At 48.0% G+C, this 21596-nt stretch overlaps 1 protein-coding gene across 1 annotated transcript in view; it reads left to right on the top strand.

The window, feature by feature from the left end:
- The window catches only part of UBE2H (ubiquitin conjugating enzyme E2 H), a 65754-nt gene extending 45825 nt beyond the window's left edge, over window positions 1-19929 (top strand). Inside the window, exons 4-7 of the mRNA XM_081210541.1 lie at window positions 8487-8526; window positions 10098-10150; window positions 11238-11366; window positions 15559-19929. Of these exons, the coding sequence (XP_081066667.1) occupies window positions 8487-8526; window positions 10098-10150; window positions 11238-11366; window positions 15559-15683 (347 nt within the window). The 3' untranslated portion in view covers window positions 15684-19929. The remainder of the gene's footprint in view (window positions 1-8486; window positions 8527-10097; window positions 10151-11237; window positions 11367-15558) is intronic.
- The last annotated feature ends 1667 nt before the right edge of the window (window positions 19930-21596 follow it).

Below are 21596 nucleotides of genomic sequence, written 5' to 3'. Positions count from 1 at the left end.
AGCATCCTATCACCCCTGGGAGGAGGGGAGCTATTGGTGCTCTGTTTTCAAAAATTCTTAGTAGCTTCATCCTTTCATTTTTGAATAAATTTCTTGCTCTAAAAATAACATTTGCCAGGTTATGATCTAGAAACGTGATCAGAGCTCATACCGAGTGACTGTCTTGATATAAGTACTCTGTGGCAACTATGTCAGATGTTTTTACCTGGTAAAATACCATTTAAAATGGACAGAAGGTGCTTCATGTGATCCAGCCTTTGGATAATTGGCCAAAACGAGCTTTTGAGGAATTAGAACCAAGTCCCATCCCTTTTTTGGTACACAAAGCTAGCCGATGAATTCCCATCGATGTTTAGGGTCACCGACTCGCTTCTATCTGCGGTTTTTGGAGATGCCCTGGAAGGGCTCTGATGGGGTACGGCCGTGGATGGCATAGTTTCTTTGATCACGCTCGGAGTTGTTTTCTCAGATAGGCGCTTAGATTTTGTCTTAGATGTGCCCGCTTTGCATGTCTCTTTAACTCCTCATGAGTTGGCTTTATTTGTTCCAGTTGTGGCAGGAGATGATAATAGATTTTAAAAGTTTCTGCCACTGCTTCTTACAGGTGAATTATCCTGGGCATCCTTAAATTTGTAATGTTTTTGGGTGTGAGGGTGATCTGGCTGCGACATCTGTCACCCCATTGATCGCCAGGGTTGATTTGGCTGGCTGGGCGGGTGTCCCCTTCCTCCTTCACCGCTCCATGTGCATCCCTCCCGAAGCTGCACGCTTGGTGGAAGAGGACCACCATGCCAGATAGAAGGAGTGTACCGTTCTTTGGTCAAGGGTATACGATAGCTGCGCTCCCCTGCTAGAACCTCCAAAACAAGCTCAAGGTCCATTTGTAGGAGAACGTAGGGTAGTCAAGCCAAACTTGGGTTTCTAGCTGGGGTTTTTTGGACTACAACTCCCATCATCCCTAACGAGCAAAACCAGTGGTCAGGGATGATGGGAACTTTAGTCTTAAAAAAACAGTCAGATACCCAAGTTTGAGAAACACTGATATAAGCTTCAGGGTTGCCACCCTTCTTTGCAGGAAGGCAGGTGGTGACGGAGGGGCCTTGTGACGTAGAAGAACTTCCTTGGGGAATTGTGGCCCCCGCGGTTCAGGTGTCTCCCCCTCTTATCTTCACCGCCTTCAATAGTGTGACACATTCGTTGCCTGAAGCCATTGGCCTCCATGCACGACTGCCTCTGGCTCCAGCGTCGCTGCCAGGACGGCTTGCCCTTCTGCAAGTTTGGCTTTGTGCCTCTGCTTGCACCTCTCAGAGACTCAGCAGAGTCGCCTGCCTGCCTCCCAGAGCCTCTCTCTCTCTCTCTCTCCCCCCCTCTATACGGATTCTATAAAAAGATCCTTTTATTTATTTTTCAAAAGAGCTCTGATAACAGAGGAGGTTGGGAGGCTGGTGGCCGGGAAGAGGGACGGCGGCGTGAGGCTGTGTCTAGACTCCCTGAAACAGCCTCGGTACCTCATTAAGAGAGGCGCCACCAGCTTTTCAGCGAGGGAACCCAAGGTAATCGGGCAGAAAAAGGTGGCAGGTCTCCGTGGTGACGAGATGCTAATTGCTTCCCAGGCATTGCTGCTGCTAATTACTGTTTGTGCTGCAAATGCCTGTCATTGTGATGAGCGGCTTGTCAAGTGGAGGTGTCCATTGAGAGCTTTGGGAGTGCAGTGCACCTCTGCACAAATGCACATTCTCCCACCCCATAACACACTTCACAGGTTCTGTGTGGGCGCAGATCCAGCATCTAGTTGGTGCCCGAGGGCTGGTTTTGCCCTTGGCACAACAGCCCCCCCCCAGGGTAGCAGTCCCCTTGGCAGCCACCCCACGAAATTCCTAGAATGGAGGGCTACCTTCCCTGATTGATCCCAGCCCTTGAAGACTGAACCTTTTTCTCCTTGGTCACTCTGCGTAACCAAGGGATATAAATGCGTATAAATGCATATAAATATGTTGTCGCTTAGTTGTGTCCGACTCTTCGTGACCCCCTGGACCAGAGCACGCCAGGCACTCCTGTCTTCCACTGCCTCCCGCAGTTTGGTCAGACTCATGTTTGTAGCTTCGAGAACACTGTCCAACCATCTCGTCCTCTGTCATCCCCTTCTCCTTGTGCCCTCCATCTTTCCCAACATCAGTGTCCTTTCCAGGGAGTCTTCTCTTCTCAGGAGGCCAACTAAGTTTGTTCTTAGCATCTTGTTCTTGGTATCTGCAGAAGTGTGCATGCACACAAAAGCTCATACCAAGAACAAATTTGTTGTTGTTGTTGTTTAGTCATTTAGTCGTGTCTGACTCTTCGTGACCCCCTGGACCAGAGCACGCCAGGCACTTCTGTCTTCCACTGCCTCCCGCAGTTTGGTCAGACTCATGTTTGTAGCTTTGAGAACACTGTCCCACCATCTTGTCCTCCATCGTCCCCTTCTCCTTGTGCCCTTCATCTTTCCCAACATCAGTGTCCTTTCCAGGGAGTCTTCTCTTCTCAGGAGGTGGCCAAAGTCTTGGAGCCTCAGTTTCAGGATCTGTCCTTCCAGTGAGCACTCAGGGCTGATTTCCTTAAGAATGGATAGGTTTGATCTTCTTGCACTCCATGGGACTCTCAAGAGTCTCCTCCAGCACCAGAATTCAAAAGCATCCATTCTTCGGCATGAGCCTTCTTTATGGTCCAGCTCTCACTTCCATACCTCACTACTGGGAAATTTGTATGCCTGTTGTCTTTGTCCATGGAGTTTTCTTGGCAGGGATACTGGAGTGGCTTGCCGGTTCCTCCTCCAGGTGGATCACGTTTGGTCAAAACTCTCCACTATGACCTGTCCATCTTGGGTGGCCCTGCACGGCATAGCTCATAGCTTCTCTGAGTTATTCAAGCCCCTTCACCACGGCAAGGCAGTGATCCATGAAGGGGGCATATAAATATATATGCGTTTAAATCAAGGGATTTATACCCCACCTTTGGACTTTAAAAGCTCTCAGTGTAGCTTACAGGACCAGATTCACATGACCGGATGGTTGGCATAAACATCAATTATAAAAAGTGCCTTTCTGCTGCTTTTTACATTTTATTTTTTTGTAATAGGAGGACACTGTGAATTACCCCCTATAGAAAAGAATAGATGTTGTGTAAACTGTGGGTGATGTGCTAAACCATGGCTCGGTGTTATGTGCGAATGGAGCCCAGCAACTTAACCATGGTTCATTGGCCATGGTTAAAGATCGCTTCTCAACCAAGCTTTGTACTTGGATTGTAAACCTTAGTTAACGATACTTATAGCATATTGCAGAAGGCGGGGAAAATAATGCAGGTACAGAAGTCTGTTTGCTGGGGACCCTGTCAGCCAGAAGCAGTGAGTGAAAATAGGAATATTGAATTCTAATATTCACTGTATTTAATAATGAGGCCTAGTAATACTGAAGTTGGAAGGCTGACTGATATGCCCACAAGCTCTGGCTGACTGGCTAATAAAATAGTTATAATTGTGTAATCCCACCAGGTTTCACCACAGAACCCAGCTTCTTTTTAATGTTTGTGGTTGGCAATTGGTGGTGATAATGGTTATAGTACTGACATCAGAAGGCTGGCTAATATGTCCACAAGATGTGGGTGGTCTGTTGTTCCTCATAATTTTTATTTTCAATGAGAAGACGAGAAAACTGTGCTCTGCCTCCGGGCTGTTTTTCTGCCAGTGCTAGCAATTCTGTTTATTATTTGTTTATTTCAACAATTTGTATACCTCTTAATCCGTCTTCTCTAAGGGGTGTTCAGGAGACCGGATGCACCAAGACTGAAAATGAATACTTGCTGTTTTAACTTACTAAATTTCTTTGTCGCCCTTCATCCGAGGATCACATGGCAATTTACAATATAAAAACACAAAAATACACATCATATTCACAAGCAGTAACCTCCCCTGCCTCCCAGTTGAAAAGGCCGTAGATTGTTTAATAAGCCAGAGAGAGAGGAATGTTTTTGCCTGGCACCTAATGATTTGTAATGAAGGCACCAGGTGAGTCTACCTGGGGTGAGCGTTCTACAAAAATCAGTTTTAAAAGCCTTTATTTATTTATTTATTTATTTATTTATTTATTAGGTCTTGAATAAATGGCGGAAGTTCAACAGGGAGGGAGACCTCAGTGTGACCTCAGCTAGAAGCGAGTTCCATAATAATAATAATAATAATAATAATAATAATAATAATAATAATAATAATAAATTTTATTTATATCCCGCCCTCCCCAGCCGAAGCCGGGCTCAGGGCGGCTAACAACAATAAGATAGTACAACATTCTAAAATCATTTCATTATAAAATTAATTCAAATCAAATTGATGGCAACCATCAGTTCTAGAGTTCTGTGAAGATTGCCAAGGAGGGAGTCAGGCTGTGCCTTGGCCAAAGGCCTGGTGGAACAGCTCCGTCTTGCAAGCCCTGCGGAAAGATGTCAAGTCCCGCAGGGCCCTAGTCTCTTGTGACAGAGCGTTCCACCAGATCGGGGCCACAGCCGAAAAAGCCCTGGCTCTGGTTGAGGCCAGCCTAACCTCTCTGTGGCCTGGGACCTTCAAGATGTTTTTGTTTGAAGACCGTAAGTTCCTCTGTGGGACATACCAGGAGAGGCGCTCCTGTGGGTATGAGAGTCCTAGGCCGTATAGGGCCAATAATAATAATAATAATAATAATAATAATAATAATAATAATAATACTGCAATAATAACTGCTCTCTCCTTCTGGTGCATCTGAACTGGAGGGGACTGCCAACAGTGGCAGTGGGAAGGTTTTGGCTGACCTCTGTAGAGCTGTAGAGCTTTTCCCCATAGGGCTGGATGTCACCCCTTGTTGCTTGTAGGGCAGGAAGTAAAAGAGGCCAGTCCAGGGCTAGAAGGAGGCGGGCCTGATCCTGAAGCCCTGAGCTCACCCTCGCCTGCAACCTGGCAATTGTACCCTGTTGTGCCAGTTCAAGAGTTTCAGTCGTTATTCTTATACGCTAAAAAAATCAAAAAAATGGCTACCTTTCCACCGAATTTGCTTCTCCAGTGTTCCTGCTGAGGCTGTCTCATCTTCTTGATCCAAGTTTGGAATATGAGAAGCTTTTGGTGGATGGGTTGAGTTTTGCAAGGCTGTTAAAGGTAAAGATACCCCTGACCATTAGGTCCAGTTGCGGATGACTCTGGAGTTGTGGTGCTCATCTCGCTTTACTGGCCAAGGGAGTCAGTGTACAGCTCCGGGTCATGTGGCCAGCATGACTTAAGCTGCTTCTGGCGAACCAGAGCAGCACACGGAAACGCCGTTTGCCTTCCTGCCGGAGTGGTACCTATTTATCTACTTGCACTTGATGTGCTTTCAAACTGCTAGGTGGGCAGGAGCTGGGACTGAGCAACGGGAGCTCATCCCGTTGCGGGGATTCGAACCACTGACCTTCTGATCGGCAAGCCCTGGGCTCTGCGGTTTAACCCATAGCGCCACCCGCGTCCCTAAGAAAACCTTAGGTGCTGCTTAAGTGTCCTCAGTTCCCAGGGACAACCTTCACTTGGCAGGAGCTGGGACTGAGCACGTGGGCAGGAGCTGGGACTGAGCAACGGGAGCTCATCCCGTTGCGGGGATTCAAACCACTGACCTTCTGATCGGCAAGCCCTGGGCTCTGTGGTTTAGACCACAGCGCCACCCTCGTCCCTTGCAAGGCTGTTAGCTTCCTTTAACTAGAGGCAGGATCTTGCCTTGCAGCCGGAAGCTGGTGAATTGGAAACTGGATGTGCCTTGCTGTGGAAGGGGCATGCTAGATTTCTGCCCAGGTAGTCTTCCACCTGTGAGAATCTCTCAACATCCGTGGGGGTAGGGTGGGGAGACAGAACCACTGTTTGGGGTGGAGGGAGGAGAAGATAATATAATAATATGTGCAAGCAGAGCTGCTTGGATGCTCATAGCAGGTCACAGGGCAGCCGGCCAGTCCTCCTGATCATCTGATGAGGCTGTTGGAACATTAACGGCCGTGCTTGCTGTGCTTTTGGAATGGGCTGGCAAGAACGTGTCCAGCACTCCCGAAAAGTGTCTTCCCTGCTTGTCAAAAGCACAAGGCAAAATGCCGACACGATTCCACGCGAGGGTGTATGCCCTTCACCCTGTTCCATTGCTCGCGAATTCTGTTCTGGATGGGGATTGAGGGGACGTCAAACCAAAACAAAAAACCCAGTGCAGGGAAGAACTTGACCTTCAGCTCCCAAGAGGTGTATAGCAGCTGCCTCTGGCTCACCCAGTCAGCTGGACTCTTGCCCCCCCCCCCCGTGCCATGGCAGTTGCGGGTCAGGCCGGGAAGTCCCAATGGCAAGGCCTTCAAGCAGTATTCGCTTGGCACTGGATCCTAGGGGACCAAGCAAAGGTTCAGGGAGCTGGTGTGCACATTTCACCTAAATAGCGACTCAAGTTGGACAGAGCCCAAGGGGTGAACCAGTTGCAGGCCGAGCTTAATTGGAAGTTGGTAGAAGAGGATGCGGGTGGCGCTGTGGGTTAAACTACAGAGCCTAGGACTTGCTGATCAGAAGGTCGGCGGTTCGAATCCCCGTGACGGGGTGAGCTCCTGTTGCTTGGTCCCAGCTCCTGCCAACCTAGCAGTTCGAAAGCACATCAAAGTGCAAGTAGATAAATAGGTATCGCTCCGGCGGGAAGGTAAACGCGTTTCCGTGCGCTGCTCTGGTTCGCCAGAAGTGGCTTAGTCATGCTGGCCACAGGACCCGGAAGCTGTACGCCGGCTCCCTCGGCCAATAAAGCGAGATGAGCGCCGCAACCCCAGAGTCGTCTACAACTGGACCTAACGGTCAGGGGTCCCTTTACCTTTACCTAAAAGAGGATGGAGGACTGGAACGAAGATGTGGCAGTCAAGTCCTCTACTCTTGAATGTTTACATCTCTTACAAGGCTGCTGCAGCCTCCTCCTCCCATGTAAAGGGAGGTTACTAGCCTGTGATGCCTGCATCTTACTCTTTTGCTTTCTGTTGCTACGTAAAGCTCTGCACCTGCCAAATGGCCTGGAATGTGGTCGATTTGGCAATGGCCCCTGTCTGATAACCCTCAGGCCATGGGTTCAAGGCGGACAAGAATTCTGAAACCCCAGGTGCTTTCCTGTGTTTGTGAGCCAGGAATTCTAGAGTTTGGCGGCAGCAGCTCCTGTGATTTGGAAGTGACGTGTAGGGGTGTGTTTTCCAAAAACAGAGGAACAAACGCACCTTTCAGTGGCACAAGTCTTGAGTCTTTCATGTTTTGACCCTGCCTGTCGGCTTCTCGTTAAATCAGCATCAGATTAGCACATAGCCATAGTAAATATTCAGCCCAGGAGAGTTAAGTTCATAGAGCAGGCCCACCTGTATTCAGTCACTGGCTAATGATTTTCAAGGGACGCGGGTGGCTCTGTGGGTTAAACCACAGAGCCTAGGACATGCTGATTAGAAGGTCGGTGGTTCGAATCCCCGCGACGGGGTGAGCTCACGTTGCTTGGCCCCTGCTCCTGCCAACCTAGCAGTTCGAAAGCACGTCAAAGTGCAAGTAGATAAATAGGTACCACTCTGGTGGGAAGGTAAATGGCGTTTCAGTGTGCTGCTCTGGTTCGCCAGAAGCAGCTTAGTCATGCTGGCCACATGACCCGGAAGCTGTACGCCGGCTCTCTCAGCCAGTAAAGTGAGATGAGCGCCGCAACCCCAGAGTCGGTCACGACTGGACCTAATGGTCAGGGGTACCTTTACCTTTACCTAATGGTTTTCATGGAAATGGGCACAGCTGCTGATCCTGCAGCCATTTTGGGGCTTCAGACAGGGGCAGCTACTTAGGTTCTGGGAAGCGCAAATCAGTGAATTGTGTCTCTCTTATTAAGCCTTGGGAACTCCCAACCATTGCACCTCAGCTTGATGTGTTAAGATGGGCTTCATGAGATGCAGTGAACATAACGTGGCGATTTCTGATTTCTTGAGTGCCTCTAGTCTGCGGCAACTTCTCCAAAGCCAGCGCCCATCCGCTTTGGTGGTGCTTGGCTGACAGTAGGTTTTGCTCAACTTCAAATGGGAAACTGTAGTTTGGGATTCCGCCACCCTTCCTTTCCATGTGTGAACGACAGAATTCAGGAGCGGAGCAACACACTATGCTTTAGGGACCAGTGGCTTTCCACCAGAACAAAACTAGGGACATGCATGCCATTTTTTTAGTTGTTCAGCGCAACAACATTCCTTAAAATACTTTCATTTAGGCAAGCCTGTCCGGAAATGTAGGTGTTGATTTGTTTTGATCTTCTTCTTTTTTTACAGTTAATTTTAATTACTTTTAAGTGTTTTCAACTTTTTTTATTGATCATTTTAATATTTCTTGTAAACCACTTAGAGGCTTCACTACAATCATATATACCGTAAGTTTTCTTAAGTAAATAAAAGATAACGGTGATAAAGGTTGCTAACATCTCCTTTGTTTGTCTCCATTGCAGGATTCATGAATAAAATTTTCCATCCCAATATTGACGAAGCGTAAGTGATTGAAGATGTTTTGTACTTAAGAAAATTATTTACGGGGGAGGGTTATCTCTTAACCTCAGTGCATAGCTTCTTTTCTAATTCAGGAAGGGGAAGAGAATGGATATGTGATGAGTTAATATATTTTTTTTAAAAAAAAGAAGGAAAGATGGTGAAGACCAATTTATTCACCCTCTCTGTTGAGGCTAAGGCAAGAAGTCAGGGGCTTATGCAAGTTTTCAAACACCCTGCCCTTAGAGAACCCTTTCCATTTTCTGTTATCTACTGGGGAGCTCCTTAATGTTTTAGAAGACTCTTGAGACTCAATTTAGGGTTCCAGCATCAGGCAGGTTGCTCAGCCCGGGCACAGCTTTGGATAAACCCTGTGCCCTGCAGGGCTAAATGGAAGATGAAGCGCTATGGCTTAAAATGGTAACCCAAGTTCATATTGTCTGGATTTATCCGTCTGTGTGGATAGGCATTTATATGTAATCCATGTAAACTGTGGCTTTGGGGGCCCTCTTGGTTAAGACTGGGTCAAATGCTCTAGCGTACCTGTGGGCAGGCTTCCAGCTTGCAGGATCAAAGTCTACCAACTGGAGCCAGAGGCAATAACAGCACATGCTCAGCCCTGGGACTTTTTTCAGTACCAGAAGTGAGCTGTATTCTTACACAAAAAATCTACTCCTGAACCTTCCTTCCTTCCTTACTTCCTTCCTTCTTGATTTTTCACCCCCCCCCAAAAAAAAAACCTTTACAGATTTTAACATAGACCATAAATTACCGTATTTTTTGCTCTATAAGACTCACTTTTTCCCTCCTAAAAAGTTAGGGGAAATGTGTGTGCGTCTTATGGAGCGAATGCAGGCTGCGCAGCTATCCCAGAAGCCAGAACAGCAAGAGGGATTGCTGCTTTCACTGCGCAGCGATCCCTCTTGCTCTTCTGGCTTCTGAGATTCAGAATATAGTTTTTCTTGTTTTCCTCCTCCAAAAACTAGGTGCGTCTTGTGGTCTGGTGCATCTTATGGAGCGAAAAATACGGTGCTTTATCTGTTGTCTTCCCATCCTCCCCTTCCATGGTTCCCATATTTACCCTTGAATGCTGCGTAATTTCACGTAAACTATTCAATACTTCCATTTTAACCCATTTTTCTTAATAATTAACGCTGTTGCTCATATTTCAAGTCCTACATCTTTCTTTTTTCTTTTCTTCTTCTTCTTCTTCTTCTTCTTCTTCTTCTTCTTCTTCTTCTTCTTCTTCTTCTTCTTCTTCTCTCTCTCTCTCTCTCTCTCTCTCACACACACACACACACACACACACACACACACACACACACACACATACCCCTTTCTGTGTTTCAGCAACTTAATTTAGGGGAAGGGAACTAGGTAAACCATTGGGTGCCATAAACCTTTCCAGTCTCCCAAAGGTCTTCCTGTAGATTCCAGTCTGCTTTTTTTTGCCCGCTTCCATGAAACGTACTGGGTGTTAATAGGGAAGGGAAGATCTGAACTCGTGTAGCCGCTGTACCAGACCAGCACTGCCTAACTGCAAATGGAAGTCAACCCTTGTTTGTCTCTTTCAGGTCAGGAACTGTATGTCTAGATGTAATTAATCAGACTTGGACAGCTCTCTATGGTGAGTTAAGAAATGTATGGCGTCGGTGGCTTTGTACTATACAAGGGGTGGATGTGCGCGCACACATATTTTAGCTTGTTGTCTGAGAGCACAGTCTTGCACATGTGCTTTGAAGTGTGCAGATTGCAAGAGTCCCCGCCCCCTTGCAACGCTGGCACCCGTTTTAGGAACTCTTTCACCTTGAACATGGCACACTCTAGAATTTGGCATCCCAGGGGTTAATGCTCTCAAGGACAACGAAGATTACGTTAGTTACTTCTGTAGTACCAAAACAGAGTTGGCATATTCATCAAAATTCATTAAAATGGTGTTAAACGAATTCAGCCGACATGCAGACCTTCACAAGCGGTACTCTAGCAATAGGATAGTTTTAAAAGAGTGAGCATTTACTTCCCCCACGTACAAAGGATGAGCAAATCCCTACCCAGCCTTGAAGCTCGCTGGGTGGCCAGTCACCAACCCTCAGCCTAACCTACTTCGCAAGGTTGTTGTGTGAGGATAATATGGAGATGCATGGGCACCACACTGAACTCCTTGAAAGGAAGGCAGGAAGTAATAGATTGATTGATCGAGGGATAAGATTAGCTAGCCAGCCATCTGGGTGAGCAGGGCCATCTTACTGGTTCCATTTTACTGGAATGGTAAGTCCTATGAGGTGGGGGCACAACCACTTTCGCCGAATAGATGTTGTAGTGGTAGTAGAGATCATGGCAAATGGCTCTTTTGAAGGCCAGCTTCAGACATTACAGTGGTGCCCCGCAGGACGAATGCCTTGCAAGACGGAAAACTCGATACACGAAAGAGTTTTCCGTTTTGGAGGTGCTTCGCAAAACGAATCTCCTATGGGCTTGCTTCGCAAGACGAAAATGTCTTGCGAGTTCCTGCGGGGTTTTTTTCCTCCCCCCCCCTTTTCTAAGCCGCTTATCAGCTGATCCGATAAGCCGCTAATAGCGCTAATCCAATAATCTGTCAATGGGCTTGCTTCGTAAGACGAAAAAACCGCTAGGCGAAGAGAATCACAGAACGGATTCTTTTCGTCTTGCGAGGCACCACCGTACATGTCAAATTCTTTTTGTGTCTTTTTCAGATCTTACCAATATATTTGAGTCGTTCCTGCCCCAGTTGCTGGCGTACCCCAACCCCATAGATCCCCTTAATGGTGACGCGGCAGCCATGTACCTTCACCGACCAGAAGAATACAAACAGAAAATTAAAGGTAAGGGCTTTGGAAGCGCGAGAAACCATTAGCAGCCTGTCTTGGATCTTTGTCGCGGAGAGCATTTGGGTCTGAAGAACTCGGCACCGTCTTGCTTATGCTGAGGCTTTGGCAAGCCAGTTGCTAACCTCCCAGGTGAAGGGAAGCAACGTCTAACTGAGGTGTCCATCTCACTTGGGAGAGGCCAGCTAGCCTTAAAAGGAACGGCAGGGTGGGGAATCACCAGGCCTTATTTTGGGGAAAGGAGGCTTATTCAGTTACGAAACAAGCAAAACAGGGCAACAAGCTTCGGTTTGGTGAACCAGTGTCTAGCGTGGTGGATTTCTTGTGTAACCACACCACAGTGATGTTTAAAGCAACTTTCTTTGGTCGTAGCAAATAAATAAATTCAATTCAATAAATAAATAGCAGTGGCTGCTGGCGAACCCACAAAAGGGGAGATCTCAGCACACCTCCTTCCAGCAACTCCTGCAGCCCAGCTGGTGCCAAACGACTTCCTCTGCTTTCCTTTGGACCACGTCAGTGAGGCTTGGGGAGGGGGGTATTGTCGTCTGTGCAGCCCAGGACCTCCACACACGCTGCCCAGGCTTGCTCCCGGGAGAGGTCACTTCAGTGCTGCTGATGCAGCAGTTTGACTTCATCCCCAGAGGCGCACTCCCTTGTCTCTCGAGACAGACAGATGCCAACAACAGGCCTATAAATTGCATGGGCTTGTAGAAAGGCATTCCTTCACCTTAGCCTTGCACACGTGTAGGAATTTTTCACTCTATAAGACGCACCAGACCATAAGACACACCTAGTTTTTGGAAGAGGAAAACGGGGTGGGGGAATTCTGAATCCCATAAGCCAGAACAGCCAGCGAGATCGCTGTTCAGCTGGCTTCTCGCTTGGCCACGCGCAGCCTCTCGCGGGCAGGGGGAGCCTTCATCCCCTGCCCGGGAGAGGCTGCGCGCGGCTAAGGCTCCCCCAAGAGCCACGCTCCCTTTAAAGAGGGCACGGAGCGTGTGTGCGGGGGGTTCCCTCTTGGGGGCTTTTCCCCAAAGAGGGAGAAGGGCAGTCCTTCTCCCTCCTTGGCGAAAAGCCCCCAAGAGCCGCACACACGCTCCACGCGGCTCTTTAAAGGGAGCTCTGAGCAGAGCCTCCCACCTTCATTCGCTCCATAAGACGCACACACATTTCCCCTTACTTTTTAGGAGGGGGAAAGTGCGTCTTACAGAGCGAAAAATACGGTAAGTCACAATCTCAGAGGCAGAGTAGGCCTGGATTGAGCTGAACGCTCAGTTCAGTGCGGATAACAGGGAGACCGCTTTATCTCAGGCTAGCTCAAGGCTGGGATTTTCCCGCACAAACCTTCTTGACGCATTCGTAATAGAGTGTGAACAAGCAGATTCTTCCAAGGATATCCTTTCACACTCCCTTTGATGGGTTTTACAGGTTGTTGGTTGTGGGACGCGGGTGGCACTGTGGTGTAAACCACTGAGCCTTGGGCTTGCTGATCGGAAGGTCGGCGGTTCGAATCCCCGCAACGGGGTGAGCTCCCGTTGCTCGGTCCCTGCTCCTGCCAACCCAGCAGTTCAAAAGCACATCAAAGTGCAAGTAGATAAATAGGTACCACTCCAGCGGGAAGGTAAACAGCGTTTCCATGTGCTGCTCTGGTTTTGCCAGAAGCGGCTTAGTCGTGCTGGCCGCTGTCTGCGGACAAATGCCGGCTCCCTCAGCCAGTAAAGCGAGATGAGTGCTGCAACCCCAGAGTCGTTCACTACTGGACTTAACTGTCAGGGGTCCTTTACCTTTACTGTTACTATCAAAAGCAGGTGCTATAACTTCCACTACACTAGCTAGGGGAGAGAGAAGAGTTGCCCCCAACCCAAGATGTGTGTAAGACTGGTGAGAGAAGGAACTAATGGACAGCTGTGTCCTTTTCCCTGCTACACCACTGAGTATGCAACATCAAAATCAATCTGGGACTTCCGCATCAACTCCCCACCATCACTGCCACTATGAAATATCCCTTTGTTTAGCTTTGCTATGCATAACATCGGCTGGTAGACCTGGGATGCCCTGCCACACCTCTCCCCACACACCCCAGTTGCGTGCCAGGCAGGCAGCTACAAGTTGGGAGTTGCTCAGGCACTGACAAGATGCAAAGAGCTTTCTGGCGACAGTGGCGCTTAAAAATAGCCTCCGCGCCGATGCCTTGAGTTGCAGCAGCTCCTCTGCGCTGGGAGACAAGCTTCTGTAAATGCATAATTTATCTCGTCTTCCCTTTTTAACTGACGGAGCCGTAGAAGTCGTTCTGGTGTAACCCTGGGGGAGGGACTACAAGGCCCCGTTGCTTTAGAGGAATCAGCCCAGAATGTGTTGGAGCTAGAATTCAAGAAACTTGCCTCTTAACAGGTCTCAGCAGTAGATGGTCAGTGGCAAGTACTTCTGTGACGGTTGCCTTCTCCAGTTCTCTAGAGAGAGGCAATTGCACTTAGGCCTGCTCAGACGGATTCTGACACAGCTGGGCCACATTTTGGAGAAGCAGGCAGCAATCTTTAGTAGCCGTTTCTCCTCCCGGGTCTCTCTCGGGTGCAGAGTGAGCTCTTCTCCCACCGGCACTGAGAGGCAGGCTGTGAGATTTAGGCCTCATTTGCGTAGATACGACACCCACAGGCCGCTGAGCATCTCTTCTTAACATGGAGCTTCGTAACACACATCCTTCCTGGGCTATATAGTAATTGGTGCAGCTTCCTGAAACTGGAAGCCCTTTTTTGCTGAATGGCTTTTTTAAAGAAGGAATATGGGCTGTGGGTTATTCTGACACACACCAAAATGCATATTTGAGAGTCTGAGGCGATGAATGGAGCTGTCCTAGGAGATTTGCACCCAGCGGCTAGTTCTGAGCATCACCCAGCGCATTGAGAACACGCAGAGAGCCCTGCTAGATTCCTTGACACAGAGGGAACCGGTGGACTGTACCACTTCAGAGCTCAGGAGGAGGGTGCGTGCCACTTTCCTGAATGCTCTCCTGTGTAAAACAAAACACAGAATACTGATTTTCTGGGAGCTCCCCTGTCTGCTCCCCCACCATTGGTGCTCCTAACTTCCTGGAATCCATCGTCCCATTTTTATAGTGCTTTAAAAAACTCATGTCTTGACTCTGTCGTTTTCCCGCTAACTGGTCTCATTCCACTATCTCTTCTGCCCCCCTCCTCTCCCCAGTCCTTGTGTCTCTTGGTCTGTCTTAGCCCCCTCCCCTGAGGCTTGCAATCTCTGCCTTCTGTCCTGTTTGACGTCCAGCACCCAGAACACGCGTGTGCTTTAGAAATAATTCAGAAACGTGTTTCTGCACCTCCCTACAGTTTTGAAGGTTTCTACCCTCTCCATTCATTTACGGTGTGCTCTGCTGAGCCTTTCCTCGCTCTTCCCACCCCCCTCCAGCTTCAGGAACTTTCTGTGCTTTGCACAGAGATGCGTTCCCAAGCCGAGCACGTCATGAGAGTCCCAAGTGTCTTGCGCCAGTGGTGGTGTACTGGTTAGCGCATCGGACCAGGACCTGAGACACCATGGTTGAAATCCCCACTCTGCCACAAAGCTCGCTGGGTGATCTTGCAGGGACCTTAAGCCTAAACCAGCCTTTCTCAACCTGTGGTTCCCCAGATGTTGTTGAACTACAACTCCCATCACTCCTAGCTAGCAAGGCCAGAGCTCAGGGATGATGGGAGTTGTAGTCCAACAACATCTGGGGACCCACAGGTTGAGAACTGCTGGGCCCCAACCCTACCTGGCAAGGGTCAAATAAGGAGGGGGAGAACCAGTTACAGGAACTCTTTGGAGAGGAAGGTGGGGTTATAACTGCAGTAAATAAATAAATACACAGGAAGGCACTAAAGCACAGAAAAACGGGTAAGATTATCACAGGTGCAAATGTTGACTGTTGTTTATTATTATTATTATTATTTCTTAAGTCTTGCTTTTTAAGATTTTTCAGACAAGTACTAATGTTTGAGCAAGGGCTTGTCCTTGCTGAAATCTGGGGGTCATTTTGGTGGGCGGGCATGTCGAAAAAGCACATTAAGGTGTCGAGAAGCAGTTTGTGGTCTGTTGCTTTGAGAGACCTCAGGGTGTTCCTTTAGTGTGTATGTTGATCGTCCCTCTTTTTCTTCCCCTGCCCCCACCCCCCACCTTTCTCTTTCCCCCCATCCAGAATACATTCAGAAATATGCAACAGAGGAAGCGCTAAAAGAGCAGGAAGAAGGTACTGGGGACAGCTCTTCGGAGAGCTCCATGTCTGACTTTTCAGAGGACGAGGCCCAGGATATGGAGTTGTAGTAGAAGCAGCACCCTGCTTTTCAGAGAGACTGACTTCCTAACCACGCGCTGAGAAGCAGACTATAATATTCATATTTAAACAAAGCAATTTTTTATTACTAAACAAGGTTTTTATGAATAATAGCATTGAGATATATATACATATATATATATCACCCTTTAGATCTTGATTTCTTTTGGTCATTTCTCAGAGCCCAAAAGTGCATCGTAGCGCATTTCCCACATTCCACTCGGTAGCAATATGCAGCCCAGATGCATGCGAGGGGTCCGTTTATAATTCCATTTGAGCAAGGGCAACTTGTGGGCTACTGAACTGTCAACCTAAAAAACAAAACACAAAAAAACAGCTGCTTTGCTAGGGAGAGGGTCTGGATGTTCCCTTTTTTTCCCCCTCCCTGCCCCCCACTTTTATTATCATTATTATTATTATTAATGGTTCCAAAGATGGCAGGACACCCTCAGATGCAAAAGCCGAGCAGCGCTTGCAGAACGTCGGAGAGAAATATTGGGGGATAAACGCGAGAGGCAGTGAAGTCGGAAAGGTGCCCTTTCGATTCAGCCCAGCCGCTTTACACTTTAAACGGAGTTGCATTTTTAAGAAACGAAACACCGTCGCCAGAATACGCCGAGTTCTTCGAAGTGGTTCTGACAAAGGCGCCTTTCTTTGGCTTAAAGAACATTTTGCGCGGACTTCCTGCCCTGCCGCTAGAGACTGGCGATTGGTCCGGTTTGCTCAGGGGACCTTTTGAAAACCTGCGACTGGACAGTCAAAAGTCAACTTTACTGGTCTGGATCCCCGGTGTCCGTCTGCCTCTGTCGCTGTTACTACTCTTAAGGGACAGAAAGCAAGCAGAGTCCAACTTTGGCTTAGCTTTCCTGGAGCGCGTCACACCCAATCCATTTTTGGCCCCGCTGTTAAAACCACTGGCAGTTGTGATTATTCCACTCATTGATGTCTCTTCAAGCACTGTGCCCATGACCTCCTCCGGAGAGGTCTTCTTACAAGTCGGATTTGTCAAGAGCGTTGCAAGCCCATGGACAGTTTCATTGCCCCCCACCCCACCCAAGTTGCCTCTGATCACAACTCCATCGGTGGTCTCCCAAGTTTGCTAGTTCCTTCCTTCCTTTGCTCACTTGTGGCCCTTCTATAAAGCAGGCCAGACAATCTAGGAAAATCCAATATAATGGGCTTAGGAAGTGGGTCTGGTTTTTTTGTTGTTTTGGAAGGGGAATTGATAATAAGAGTGCTGGTTTCAGAGATTTTCTTCCGAATTAGATTCTTCCTCCCTTTTCATTTCTTGGGCGTTTTTTGAACACACAAATGTTCCTTCTCTCTTCCCCTCCACCCCGTCCCCCCTCCCCAAAAAACGGAATGGTAAGAGAACCCCCTCATATGTTGAATGCCTACCTGGGATGCTGACGTTACTTGAACATGGATAACGGCAAGGAAAACGCCCGGCAAGATGTGGATTTTGCAATCTGGACATTACCTCTGATGTATTTGTAAAGAGTTTTTTTTTCTCTTTTTCTTTTGGACAGGATGTGGGGAGGGCAGTTTTGGTGCAATGTCTGTGGGTGGGATGGGGTGGGGGCAGTGAACGGAATTGGAACTCGGGTGACGTGAGCAGAATTCTGAATATCAAGCCAAGCCCCAGTCCGTTGTATTTCCTCCCCAGATTCCCCTGAAACGCCGTCAGAATTTTGTGGATTGTTCTGGGGTGCAAGGGGAAGACGCGTCGAGAGAGTACAATCTTAAAGCCTAATCAGTTTGCTTCCCCCCCTTTTGAAAAGATCTTATGTAAAGTAGAATTTAACTTTGGCATGATCATTTTCCTTTAATAAAGCAAAAGCATACCAAGAAGTTGAATTACGGGCATGAAGAAAAAAAACCCAATAACAACCAAGAACCTTTTATTTTCTTTCTTTCTTTCTAAATTAAAAAAAAAACAAAACAGTAATGTGGTTATAGTAGCTGAGCTGAAGTGCTCTCCTTTAAGCAAGTATGGCTTGTTTGGGGGGGGGCAGGTGGGTTAGTATTAATATGGAACATGTAACTCTGTGCCATTTCCTTGACTCTGGAGGAGCGTGGGGAGAGCTCTGTTACTGCTGCAGGGCTCCTGAGACCAGCCTTCACCAACCTCGTGCCTTCCAGAGGTCGATGGACTACAATTCCCATCAGCCCCTGCCAGCGTGCTGGCTGAGGCTCATGGGAGTTGTAGTCCCAGCAACCTGCGGAGGGCACAAAGTTGGCGAAGTTGGCCTTAGAGATGCCCTCTGCTTGTGTGGTGGCCTCTTAGGTGCTATTTAGGTATAGATTTTGAGTGCTGAGGTGGCAGTGGTGATGGTGGTACCAATTTAAACAAAATAAATTGTATTTTTTCAATATTGTATATACAAATATTAGTGTTCTAATTCCCTTTACTTTACGCAGGTAACTTTTTCCTTGGGGGTAAAAAAAAAAGAATCTCAATCCTGGTGCACAGTTTTTAACAACTCTGACGTACACAGCTCTTTTCTCCTAAGCAAACACCCGTTCTTGATTTCAACAGTCCTGGCTTTTAAATTGAACGCACGCAAGCGGTTCCAAATGCAGACATGGTCCGTGTTAAATGGAATCCCACCCACCCCAAGAAAAGGCAGCACTGACTCTCCTCTCTACCCCCTCCCAACACCCACACACTTTGCCCCTGGGGTGCAAAAGACCCATTTTCGCAATTCCTGTTTGATCGGACCCCTTGTTTGTGCGTTGCAGTTGCAAAGATCTCTTCTTCTGCATTTACTTTCCGGGTGTCAGGGAAGGCTGGCAAAACGCCCTTAGTGGAATGGGATCCGCCTGGAAAGAAGAGTTTGTGAGGACCGACCTTATGAGTTAACTAGACCAGGCTCCCTTCTCCTCTGGTACCACTGATCTAAGCACAGTTCCTTCTGTCCCCCCCTCTCTTTTTTCGGCCTGCCCAGATCCCCTTTGCTCGCAGAGCTGCTCCGCTCTCAGACCAGACGGAAAGGCCACTTCCAGTCGCCAGCCCCCTTGCCATCCCTTCCGAAGTGCCCGCGTTCCTTTTGAAAACTACCTTTCAGGCTTCAGACCCAACTCCCAACGCAGCCGCCCCTGGGAAGCTGCAAAGCTGTGTGTCTTTGTTGTGAGTTGCCTTGTTAACGTGAACACACTCTGATGGGATCTCAATTGCTTGCACCGGCTATTGCCCTTCTCCCCACCCGTAAAAGTCCGTTGTGCTTTTTGAGTGTTTCGGCCCCGGGAGACGAAACCTCCCACATCGACCTTGGCGTTTGACCTGCTCCTCTTCCTCAAAATGCCTCTTAAATCACCCACAGAGACGTACTGCCGAAGCACAGTTTTTATCCCACTCTGCTCACCGTGCCGGTCTCCCAAGTCCACCTGTCAACCTTCTGTTAGTTGTTCTTGCTACACAACCTTGTGCTTGATATAAGAGAGAGGGGACCTGGGAAACAGAGGCAGAGAGCAGCATGGATCAGAGTGGCGCAGGGTTTTACCCAGGTGATGGCTGGTGGCGAAAGCAAATGGCCCTGGAGCTTTTCGTTGGCTAGGTCAGCTTGTAGAAAAACCCCAAAGCTCCCCGGCTTTTGTGGTCGGTTGATATTTTCCTACGTTTGGGGCAGCGGGTGGGAACTCCCACAAAGAAAAGGGGGTTCGTAGGGGAGGGGGTGAAGCTTTTATCCTCTTGGGGAAGGGTCCATGCTAGCTAGATCTGGAACAGATAAAGTAGTTAAACATGTGGAGTGTCCGAAGGCGACTCCTGTGATCTGAGCGTGCGCTGGTTTTATATAAATATATATATAATATTTTCTCGCTCGCTCGCTTCCTTTTGCTCGTCTGAGTTGCTGTGGCACCTTGGAGCCAGAAGTCTCTTGCCGCATGAGAAATGGCCATTTTCCTTCCCTCCTTTTTCTTTTACTGACTGTGTTTGGTACATATTGTGTGAATACTTGAAGAGGTAAGCTGGGCCTCCAGCCCCTTCCATTTGAGTCCTTGCTTTTTTTCCCCTTCGGGGTTTTTTTTTGGCTGGTTTGTCCCCCCCCCCCATTTTCGTTTCCGCTTCCTCTCTTATACACCTGCCCCCCCATCCTCTTGCATTGTGATGATGTTAGTGGGCATGCCTGGCGCCACGGCAATTGCCTCTTCTAAGAATTATAACCTCTCAAAATAGTTGTGTATAATTAAAGAAACTGTAAACTTTTTTAAAAAATAAAATATGTATATACCTTGGCCCCTCGACTGGTAATTGCCCCAGGAGAGAGAGATATATATATATACTGGGGGTATGGGTCACTGCTGCTGCTGCCGACGCTTCGTAGGGCTTTTAAAAATTTGGAATAAATGGCATCTCTCCCTCTCCCCCCTCCCACCACTTTCGGATTTTGTGGCACCTATTCTCTCCTAACTCGATAGTACTGATATACGCATCCCCTAAAATGAGGTCCCAATCGGTGGGTTGGGTGTACTTTTTGTGACAAATCCACATTTGCACCAGCTCTGCTTGTGACCTTACAAAAGGAGGCAGGAGGGCAATGTGGAGGAAACAGTTTGGGGAAATGGGATGGTGAAGACGATGAATGGATTTTTGTATATTGATTTCCAAGTTGCCAGCACAGAACTTTCATTGCCCCCCACTGTTTTTTGGGGTTTTTTCTTTTGAAGAATGTAGAATCCTAGAATTGCAGAGTTGAAATTGCAGAGTTACCTCTACAAGGTTCGCAGGAATCTTTTGCCCGACATGGGGTTTGATCCGACGTCCCTGAGATTAAGAGTCTCATGCTTTACAGACCAAACTATCCCAGCCCAATATGTAAGTGACCACTTAAAAAAACAAAACAAATTGTTACTTGTTATGGTCACAGATGGGAACTGGCAGGACGCAAGCTCAGGGGATGATGTGGTCAAACTGCAATGCTGGAATTCTTAAGAGTTGTGCTAGCCCAATGCTCAACAAAATGATAACTCAAAATCATTTGAACAGCATCTCAACATCCGCTTTGCTGGCCTGGGCTGATGTGGGTTGTTGTCATCGTTGATTAACAAAAAAAAAAAAATTGTCTTTTGCCACGGTAACTCAAAGTGACTTACATACACACATTAAACCACCATAAAAATATCTAAAAGGCAAATTTTTAAAACTGCATAAAAAAACATCCTGCCCGTGCAAAAAGGCCTCAGTTAAAAGCCAAAAGGCCTGATGAATATAGTTTTTGCCTGGTGCCTAAGTTGTGCATTAATGGTGCCAAGCCAGCCTCCCTTGGGGAAGGCATTCCATAAGCTCGGAGCCACCACTAAGAAGGTCTGTTCTTGCCTCTCATGGAGGAGGCCTCATGACAATGGCAGGATCTGGGTTGGTTCCTGTGTGGAGAAGCAATCCCTGGGGTACTGGGATCCTGAGCCACAAAGGACTTTAGAGATTCAAACCAGCGTTGGAAACTCACTGGCAGCTAGTACATCAAGACCAGGATTGGTTGCTGTCTAAAATAATCTGGATGGCATTCAGTTTGAATGACCATTTGAAGCCACACCTGCCATCCCTTATGGTTGGTTTGCTTTTTCAAATACTCAGTCCTCCTGCCTTCACACTCCTTAGGCTTTGATCGCAGGAGTCCTGCTGCTTCTTTCAAGAACAGCTGTGTTTTCTGCAGAGACCTTTCCTTCTGCCGGAAGGGCAATGCGCTGCACTTCTCTGTTGTTTTTGACTCTGCACACGTTTCTAGATCTTGCGCCACCTGCCTGAAGAGGCACGACCTCCAGAAGGAGCAGAGGAAGATGCCTTGCATGTGATCAGGCTGTTTGTCCCATCTAGCCCCATGTTGTCTGGCAGCAGCTGTCCTGGGCCTCAGGAAGAAAGAAGCCTCTGCCATTGCCAGCTGCCTGAGAACTTGTGCTGAAGG

The sequence above is a fragment of the Podarcis bocagei genome (assembly GCF_964188305.1).
Source record: "Podarcis bocagei genome assembly, chromosome: 10".
In the NCBI taxonomy this organism is placed as follows: Eukaryota; Metazoa; Chordata; class Lepidosauria; order Squamata; family Lacertidae; genus Podarcis; species Podarcis bocagei.
The sequence above is the reverse complement of the archived record's forward strand: the minus strand, read 5'-3'. Positions and strand labels throughout refer to the sequence as shown.